The sequence below is a fragment of the Montipora capricornis genome, chromosome 8, assembly GCF_036669925.1.
Source record: "Montipora capricornis isolate CH-2021 chromosome 8, ASM3666992v2, whole genome shotgun sequence".
In the NCBI taxonomy this organism is placed as follows: Eukaryota; Metazoa; Cnidaria; class Anthozoa; order Scleractinia; family Acroporidae; genus Montipora; species Montipora capricornis.
The window spans coordinates 50946702-50956701 of NC_090890.1; the positions used below are offsets into that span (position 1 = coordinate 50946702).

The 10000-nt window shown below is 39.3% G+C and overlaps 2 protein-coding genes across 2 annotated transcripts in view; both read right to left on the reverse strand.

The window, feature by feature from the left end:
• Nucleotides 1-4235, reverse strand: part of LOC138060668 (glutathione S-transferase-like) — an 11844-nt gene extending 7609 nt beyond the window's left edge. The window contains exons 1-2 of the mRNA XM_068906507.1: nt 3955-4235; nt 283-384 (exon numbers count right to left, since the gene is read on the reverse strand). Of these exons, the coding sequence (XP_068762608.1) occupies nt 283-384; nt 3955-4093 (241 nt within the window). The 5' untranslated portion in view covers nt 4094-4235. The remainder of the gene's footprint in view (nt 1-282; nt 385-3954) is intronic.
• Nucleotides 4236-7906: 3671 nt separating this feature from the next.
• Nucleotides 7907-10000, reverse strand: part of LOC138060672 (uncharacterized) — a 7558-nt gene continuing 5464 nt past the window's right edge. Inside the window, exon 7 of the mRNA XM_068906509.1 lies at nt 7907-9007. Within this exon, the coding sequence (XP_068762610.1) occupies nt 8900-9007 (108 nt within the window). The 3' untranslated portion in view covers nt 7907-8899. The remainder of the gene's footprint in view (nt 9008-10000) is intronic.

A 10000-nucleotide genomic window follows, 5' to 3' on the forward strand; every position in this document is an offset into this window, starting at 1 on the left:
TATCGGGATTCCTATACAAATCCTTATAATTTTGTAGGCTATGCTCACAATGAGCTTAAAAGGCGCCTGTGTCGAGACTGAACCACATTACTACGAACTGAAATGACCATTACAATCGCCCTCATTTATGCTATAAATGGAAGAATGTTTGTTACTTAAACTGAAATATTTACATGACTACAAGCCGACTAGCGGCTTCTGAAGCTCGTTGTTACAGGTTATGTATTTTACAAAATGTTTGGCACGTAGATAGTTTCAAAGCTATCAAAGCGAAACTCTTACCTTCTTTTTTGCAAATGTACTTCATGATAGTTGCAGACTGTGCAAGGCATTTTCCTTCAGGAGTCACAATAAATGGCATTTGACCCAAAGGCGGCCTACCAGCTTAAATTAAGACATCAGTTGGAAACAAGTTAATAATTATGCAGCCACTCGTGACTTATACGCACATTACTTAAGTCAGAAATTGTTGTGAGAGGTTGACTGGTAACGAAACATTTCCAACGCAACATTGGTTATTATGCAAAGAGTAAACTACATTATTACGAAGAAGGCAAAGAAATGACAAGCCAACAAATTTAACTCCGGTTATTGAAGGAGTAGCCAACTTCGCAGCCGTCTGTCGGGATGCCAGGCAACGCTTCCCCGAAAGCGAAGCGAAGGAGACTATTGAACCCTAATGAAGGAGTGGATTTCGCGCGCTAACATAAGAAAAAAGACGCCACGCAGACGTTTTTTCCCTGCAAAATAGGTGCATGGAATAAGTCTTCTGTGCATAAACATACGGCGGACTCTTGCTTTCAGTTCATCGAAAATGGAAGCACAGTAACTGCATTGTTGTTACGGCTGTTTATATGATCTGCTATCTCAATGAGGCCCTCCCATGGGTTTTGGGGAACAACAGAACATGGCTAATTTGAATAGACCAGTTTCGTATTCTAACGGTTGGACTGGATCTAGCATGAAATGGAGGCTAACGCGGGCAAATTAATTTGCATTTGAAAAGATCTGCCCGCATTAGCCTCCATTTGATGCTAGATCCAGTCCAGCCGTGAGAATTCGAAATTGAGAACAGGGGTACAGGGGGAACAGGTGAACAATGACATAATATCTTAGGGAACATGGGAACATAAACAATTTTAGGGCTCAAAAAGTAATTTGGGGAACAAGGGAACACAAACAAATATGTAAAGGAAACAAGAGAACAAGGATCGCCACCCCCCCCCCCCCCCCCCGTTCCCCCCGGGAGGGCCTCCTCAATACACTGACCGTTGCAACACTGCAACACTAACACCGATAGGCTTTTTAACACAGTGAGTTTTGAAGATTTTCCGTTGTTCAATCAACAGGAACACCGATTGCACAAAATTCCTTATACTGTTATACCGCACAATTCTGAGTTCACTGTGTGATCCTTCCAGAATTCCCATATAAAAGGCCGTGATATAAGCAGCTATAATACAGCTGGTTATTTATTGCTACCTCGGTATCTTCAGAGTCAAGCAACAAAATCAAAGGTGAAACAGACTAGGGTGGAAAAATTATTACACTGTTCTTTAAGCATAGGACTAAGAATCCTTATTAAATCTGATTTTTGGTTATAGTTTCATAAATGTGAAATGTTTTAAAATTTGCAAAAAAAAGATACAGGATATTTTTCCTTCTTAGAACGTTCAATACCATATATGTATCAGCATATTGTAAAATCTGGAGTGGATTGGAAACATGGATTTGTAAAAGTGGATTTGTAAAACATGGATTTGTAAAAGGTAGATTTGTAAAACATGGATTTCTAAAAGGTGTATTTATAGAAACATGATAGCATAGTTCGACTGTTGATTTGTTTATTTCTTTGTCTATCCCATTTTAATTATAATTATTTTATTTTCATTTTATTTATCGCTAGACATTTAAATAAGTACTGAAAAAAAAAAAACTATTTGTTCGTGCATAGTTGAGTAATATTAGCATTTGGGGATTTATAGCACATTAGAGAAGTTAACATTCTCTTGCGTTCAAAAAAAAATTCCCTCTTGCTTATATTTAACACAACAATGCACTTCTTAAATGATAAATATCTTAATACACAGGAGCTAGTCCAGACCGATTTCCAACGTTTTAAAGGAAAAAGTAATTTTACCAGGGCAAAACTGGAACAAACACCCTTTGTGACAAAAACAATTTTGCAATTTGGCTGGTTTTCACTAGCGAGCGACGGAGTGGGAGTCGGAGTCGTAGTCGTAAGAGCGCTTATTAACTAGTGAAAATCAAAGATCGGAGTCATAAGTGGAGTCATAAGCTCGACGGAATCGGAGTCGGAAGAATCAGAACGTTCCCATTTTCTTCCGACTCCGCTTATGACTCCGTCGCTTATGATCCAGTGAAAACTAGATTGTCGGAGTCGGAGGCAGAAGCGGAAGAACCAACTAATCACAATGCTTGGAATCGAGCATTGTGATTGGTTTACTCTTCCGCTTTTGCTTCCGACTCCGACAATGCAGTTTTCACTGGATCATACGCGACGGTTTGATTTTCTCTAGATCGCATCACTCTGATTACGACTCAGACTCCGACTCCGTCGCTAGTGAAAACCAGCCTTTAATTTTTGCAGAGAAGATAGGTGATGGTGAGAGGAAAGAGATGGCGGCTTCTTTTAAGTTTCCATCTCTGACTAAAAAACGACGACGTGCATTTGAGTTTCCAGAGTTCTCAAGGAGCTCAGTCATGAATAAAATTAAAGAAGAGCTTACAAGACAGCGGGACATTTGGGTCTGTCTATTTGGCGGATTTAAATTTGGAGAAGTGCAGCGTCATGGTTGCATCAAGAAGTTGAAAGGCGAATCCGCCACTTCAAAGAAACGCTTCGAGAACCACATTTGCAAGTAGTGTCATTGTTGTTGTTGTTTGGTCGGTTTTCTTTGTAATATAAGATTGAAATTTTTTTTTCTTGATACCAGTAAATCAGTTTCCCCTTACAAGTTGCTAAAGTAGGAGACATAACGCTTTCTTATCATGAAGTCATGCCATTTTTCAAACACTTCAAGTTCCGGGTGGACGTAAAGATTAATTTAGCATGTGTTGTCGAAAAATAAAGCATTAGGCTTCATTACATACACCTGTAAACTTTTGTCGAGACAGGTTAGGAAATGACAAGATAGTTTTGTTTTTGGATCATGTTTGCAAAAGGATAGGTTCTGCTTTGTTGACATTATGTTCAAAGTTTACTTTAAAGATGAATGAAACAGTGGATTCTATCTAGGCACTATGTCCTTGAAATGCTTAAATTCTTCATAGCAGGAACAGAAACGTTTTCTATATTTGTTATAGTAAATGTCCACATCTGGACCAAGCTTTTTCAGTAAACTGAAATACGTGAGTAGGGAAACATTGTGCATCCAGTAAGGTCCAGTAAACAGCAAAAAAGGAAATAAACACGAATAATTTTCAGTGTATAATTGGTACCAACAATCCATGTTTTATAAATCCACCTTTTGCAAATCTATGTTTTACAAATCCATGTTTTACAAATAATCCGTTTACAAATCCATTTTTTTACAAATCCATGTTTTACAAATCCAATCCAGTCCATCTCTTACAATATTCCATCTGTTTCACGGCATGTTACGAAATCCGGAGGCGTTTATTGTAATGTAAAAGGTAGGTTTGGGTTAAGAAATCAAACAAGGAGGTTTCTGGTTAAACATTGCTCTTTCTCGTTTTCTCCGAGTCATACAGTAGACACGAATCTTTAGTCTAGATGTTCTACAATCGAAAATCAGTTCGTCTACTGGAAATCACAAATGAAGAGCTACAATAGGTCACCCAAAGACCTTGTACATGTTCCATTTCATTAGGCTGTAATATGTAATCTCAACGTTTTCCTTGTTGTTGTTGTGTTTTTTTTTTGTCGTTTCGGGCATTTAAATAGCTTCATACGTCTACCTACGTACTTACATGCTTTCTCCTTGGGCCATTCCTCACCATATGCATTCATTCGAATATCTTCGAAATCTATCTTAGCCGCTGCGAAAGACAGTCGACACATCTCTCCCCTCGCGAGAATGTTAAAGTAATAAAGCTTGTAACCCGACATTTACACAAGTTAACTTCCACGAACTATTGTTTTCTTGTGAGAAGCTTTTCTTCAAACTAACAGTGACTCAGCTCTACTATTAAACTATTGTTTTCTTGTGACAAACTTTTCTTCAAAGTAACGGTGACTCAGCGTGTCAATTGTCATTCATAGGCCATTCTCGAAATATCAAATATCCAACTTGATAGTGAGGCAGTGAGGACAAAGGGGTAGAAGAAATGGGTAGAGGTTATCCGGTGCACACAGTAGACTATTTAATTAACCGGCAAAGGCTTCACAGTCATTGTAACGTGAATGGCGTTTTAGTGGATCTTTAAACAAAATATACCCTTATGGATCGTGATGCTCAAAATACAACGTTAGCTTAGGGTACCTTTGATGTAATGCACTAGTCATTTGTTTCCCCCACCCCCCGACCCCCGGGGATAGTGGGGACATATGGGGAAATTACTAGGGCAATTACGCGAGATTACGCCACAATTACGCCTCTAGGGGGTAGGGAAATTACAAGATTTTCGTTCCTCTGCCCTACCGCTCAGGCATGAGTGGTTCCAGCTCCAGTGTGTGGGACTTAAGAGGACACCCCCAGAGGAAGTCTGGTTTTGCCCAGAGTGCAAACTACAGCAGTAAAAAATAAAAGAACAGCAATCATGTCTAAACTTTTTCTTTATTGGTCGCTTATTCCTGTCTTGTTTCTATCCAGTTCTTTTATTTTGTTTTGTTTCGTTCCTTATATAGTTCATGTGGCACACACAAATGGCAAGAACTGTATATTGTGGTAATCTCCTTAACATTTCCTTGATGACTCAGAATCTTTTAGGAACAGAGGGGTGGGGGAATTACGTGTGTTTGTCTGCTCTAGTCCCCAGTGGAAATACACCTACTTTACAACCATTCAAATGTAATTTCCCTACCCATCCCTGGGGGTCAAGGGGTGGGGGAAACAAATGACTAGTGCATAACAGCGCCTTAAAAGCGGCGAGTAATGGACTTCGACAACCGTTGCATCTTTTGCCCGTCGAGTCGTATCTGTACTTCTTCTAACTGTAGTCTTATGTACAACACTGAAACTAAATGTGCATATGGGGAGCTGAAGCAAGTTTTTGTTTTTCGTTCGTCTGCTTTTTCAGCTGTATGGACTCAACTCGCCGATTTTTGGCAAGGGACATTTCTCAGTAATTCTCAACCAAAATTCAGATTTTCATAGTTGTTGTGGCTCCACGTCGGCTGAACTCTAGAATATCCGGCCGCCAATTTGCATACGAATAGATACGTCTCGTTCTTCAAACGATTCCGCTTTGGGTGGCGTGGTGTTCTGAAGTCGCTCCTGTGACAACGTTACTTAATTCTTTTTTTACTCTTTATTATCATATAATAACCAAATCAATGCGCGCGCTCTGATTGGTCAATCAGCTATGCTTTATTGTGCCAGTAAACTCATGGAAAGATCGCGCGTCTTCTGAATTATTACATAACAGCAATAGACCACAGGTTTCTGTGGTTTATAGGCATGATAAACCACTTGGGATATTGGAATTCGTAAATCACTCGCCTGCGGCTTGTGATTTACGAATTCTTCTCGTGTTCTACCAATATCCCGCGTGGTTTATCAGCATATAAACCATAGAAACTTGTGGTCTATCGCTTAACTAGTAACCCCATGTACTCTCAGGAGGTTATTTACGTCGTATCGTTTCCTCAGAAACGATGCGTAGTTATTTTGGCCACAACTTACATGTACTTATGATTCAGAGTCTAGCCAAGGGCAAAGTACTCACACGAGTCATAGTACTCGGCGCTTATCGAAACCATCTCAAGAAGCACATTCTCCCGCCCTCAAACTTAGGTCCTATAAGATTATTTTTTTCGCTACCCTTCTCCTTTGCTTCCAAAGCGACTGTCGAAAGCATTTCAATAATCCGAGATTACTACCAGGTTTAGAGCAACATGTTGTATGAAGCAGTTAATGATGTCTAAAAACGAAACATAAGATTACTGGAGAACGAAGGCAATAAAGACAGTGCGAGTATAATTTGGAAATGCATGGGATTGCTTATCCAAGTGTCCGCCGAAAAAAGCCTGCTATCACCTGGCACATGAAAGCATTCTGAATGGTGAAGTATCCCGTTTCTCTACGTCACCTTCAGAGTCACTGTCATCATCATCACTACTAAATTCATTAACATAAGTATCCTCCTGGGAATCTTTGCCCTCTTCACTGGACCCACAACAATCGCTAGACCCAAGGTCTTGCAAATCGGTAGGGTACGTTCAAGGACGTTTCAGTTCCTTTGCCTGACACATTTACCATGGCGCCTTACCCAATACCTCACTTGAGTGAGCTTCTTCTTTTCGAATGATTGCATTGGTTGCAGTGGGTTTAAGGGAATCCGATTCCTGCTAGGAAGCCGTATTAGAGGTAGGGATGCTGTACATAGGGAGCTTTGAGGTTAAAAAAACAAGTCGTTATCATACTGAGGAAGGTCCTCACTCTCACATGACAGTGGCCAGGAACGCAAGACGACTGCATAAAATATTTGATATCAGGAATTTTAAGCAGAACTAATACCTGATAATCTCTGATAATGCAAATCCCATTCGTCACGGCCGCCATGTTGGAACCCCTAAACAAAGAAACGGCGGCCATGTTGGAGCCCCGACCAAATCCTCTGGGAATTTATCTCTATTATTATGCAAACGTTTTCTTATGTTTTCGTTGAAAAACATGGCCGTTGATCACGTGAGTGAAAACCAACAATAGGCCATTCAAACAGTTGTTTGCTCAGTGACGAAGCCTATGAATGGCTGTGAGGCTGCCGGTGACCTTGTATCGATACAGACCTCACTGCTTTTATCACGTAAATTGTGTTGTTGTAATTCTAATTAGTTTACATTAACATTAGAAAAGCACAAAGTTTTGTATCAAAACAGGGTCACCAATACTGAGGAAAATCACCAATAGCCTCGCTTCCATTCGTAGGCCAGGTAACTTAGCTGCAACTGTAACTATTTCCAGTAACTACCGGCAGTTATTCAGTTGACTCTCCAGATTTTATTTTTGATCATTCATTTGCGAATCTTCAAAATTGTTCACAATTCTCCGTCTTGGCAATATGCCAAAAAATAGAGATTTTCACCGAGCGACCCCTCAAACGCACATGAATTTGACCACAAAAGGATGCACAAATTTAAGTGCCACCAAAGTATCCAGAAGCTACATGTAATTCCCTTGAAACAAATTATATCCAGATGTTACTTGTCCATCAGCATCTGCCATCCGCATCAATGCTGTGTCAAGTCAAAGGACGACTTTCCAGCTTCCTTTCGACGCCTTCTTCGATTTTTTAAATTTATTCTCTTTGACTCCCAGTATTGAGAATGAAGCTTATTAGCAGCTAGCCTGCGAACGCAGACGTATTTCCGGCGGTCGTTTCTCTCCCCCGAAAAAAAAAGTCGTTACTTTTCGGGGGAGAGAAACGACCGCCGGAAATACGTCTGCGTTCGCAGGCTAATTAGCAGCTTAATTAAGAGTATGATCCTGATCTAACACCAAATTCTCACGATCAGCCAACAAAGAATTCTATGGAACTAGTTAGGAGAATTTTCTTTATATCAGTTACCACTTCAGTCCCTCCCCCCTCCCCTTTCCCACCCCCACTTAGAATATTAAGTGAAATGGCATTACTTGGAATTTGTTATTCCCCTTATCTGGGGAAGTACAGTAAACACCCACATATAAGAACCTAGATATTCCAAGTTAGGCTAAATAGGTTCTTCTAAGAATGGTATTTACAGTAGTTTTAGGCTATTTAGGTTCTTAAATTGGTTTTTATTTCCACAAAAGATGTCAACTCTATTATACATAATGGTATGACTGACTTTCTCTGATCAGGATGCTGATACCTTTATACTTGAATCACAAGCATGAAAAAAAGTTTTAAACAAGATCTGTGCAGTTTAAAATTAAATATTTTGTTTCAGACCCTTGAAATTTCAAGGCCATTTTCCAAAATGAGAACCTGTTTAATTTTTTAGGCTAAATTTGGTTCTTATGTAAGGGGGGTCTAAAAAATGAAATTTTTAGCCTGACAGGTTCTTCAATTCTAGGTTCTTATATGTGGGTGTTTACTGTATTCCGTCCGGAAAAGAGCATTCCCCTTTGTCTCCAGAGGCCTGTTTCTCGAAAGTCCCCTAACTTTCTGGGGCCTTTTTCTGGTACCACAATTCTCCCTGTATCTTAAGAACACAGGTTATCAGTCATCAAACTCCACAATCACGTTGCTTTTTTTCCGTATAGAAAACAGTTAAAAGATCAGCGTATCAAAATAAGCGAATGGCGGTTTCGTAAACGGCTTTCTGGACCTGAAAAGGACCTCCGAGAAACGGACTCCAGGTCTCCAGATTGATATATGTTATTACAAGTCCTTCCGAAGAAATCAATTTTGTTATCAAGAGCATACAAGTTTAGGGTAATAAACCCAGGCAAGACTTTCAAAACCTGATTGAAAAAATAAAATGAAAAGAAAACCTAATTTGGTTTAAAAATTTTATGGCTAGTTATGATGTGTATGCATTAACATTTTTAAAAGCTACAATGTAGGTCAATCTTACTGTAACATTTCACTATATCCATCTACTCCTTCTTAAAACAAAACATTGAAACTACCAGATGGTTAAAAGATTAATTATGCAATTAAATAGGTCAATCTTACTGTAACATTTCACTATATCCATCTACTCCTTCTTAAAACAAAACATTGAAACTACCAGATGGTTAAAAGATTAATTATGCAATTAAATAAATTATCAGCTCATGGAAAACAGGTCTTTCAGTTGATTCATGGTGTCTTCCGGTGATGTCACTTTATGTCCTACAGTTCGTTCATCCATGTATAGTTCATAATCATTTCCTCCCTGGAGTAAGGTAAAATAATTATGAAGCATTAAGGTTGTAAATAATACTGTTACACATTTGAGGCTTATTTATCCTTTCTAGGGCAATAATTATGGTACCCCTCCCCTCTAGGGCGCCCTAGGATTCCCCACTTCGCTGTCTCTTCGAATGCCTGCCAAGCCAACCTCATTCCCGCGGTCTCTCTTCTCTGCCTCCTTTATCGTTTACATTGAAGAACAGCAGAGGTGTCATTGATCGTGACGTCGCATATTGAGCCAACCAGAGTGATGTAGCAATGTTTCTCGTGACGCCACCCATTGTTATTAATATGTCAACCAGAACCTAATTGGCTGTTAAAACAATACTTCTTTTGTTCCGTGGACGGCAAATTTAAATATCAAAAGAAATGTGAGGTCAATTTTTGTAAACAATAAATATTGCTATTAGCTGCTGAAACTAACAGAGAACAAACAAACTCAACCCAAATGTGACACCAGGTCTAGACATCGAACCCAGGGCACAAGAGAGGTAGGAGAGTGATTTCACCACCCTGCCCTCCCTGCTCCCAAACAAACTCTTAAAAGTCAGGAAAAGAACAAACTAAGCAAAGCAGAAAGCCTCCTTTGTTGACTCATGAAACAGCGATTATTGCTGAATACGATGTGGTCATTATTGTGATGTCATAAGTAAAAAAAAAATAGTGACCCCATTTTTTATCGCTGGAAAGTGATCAGAAGAACAAGATGAAACTTTCTGCAAAGTTTAAAAAAATTCATTACTGTAGAATAGAGCCACCTTAAAAAAATTACAGATTTATGGTGGCTCTGAATCTGCTGTACAGAATTTTTTTAAACTTTGCAGAAAGTTTCATCTTGTTCTTCTGATCACTTTCCAGCAATAAAAAAATGGGGGTCACCGAGTTTGTTTTTGAGATACAAAATGTGGAACTAAACACAAAATGAAGGGTGGTATTAGAGGGCTTTCCCGTTGCCATGGTGACTTACGACGTCACA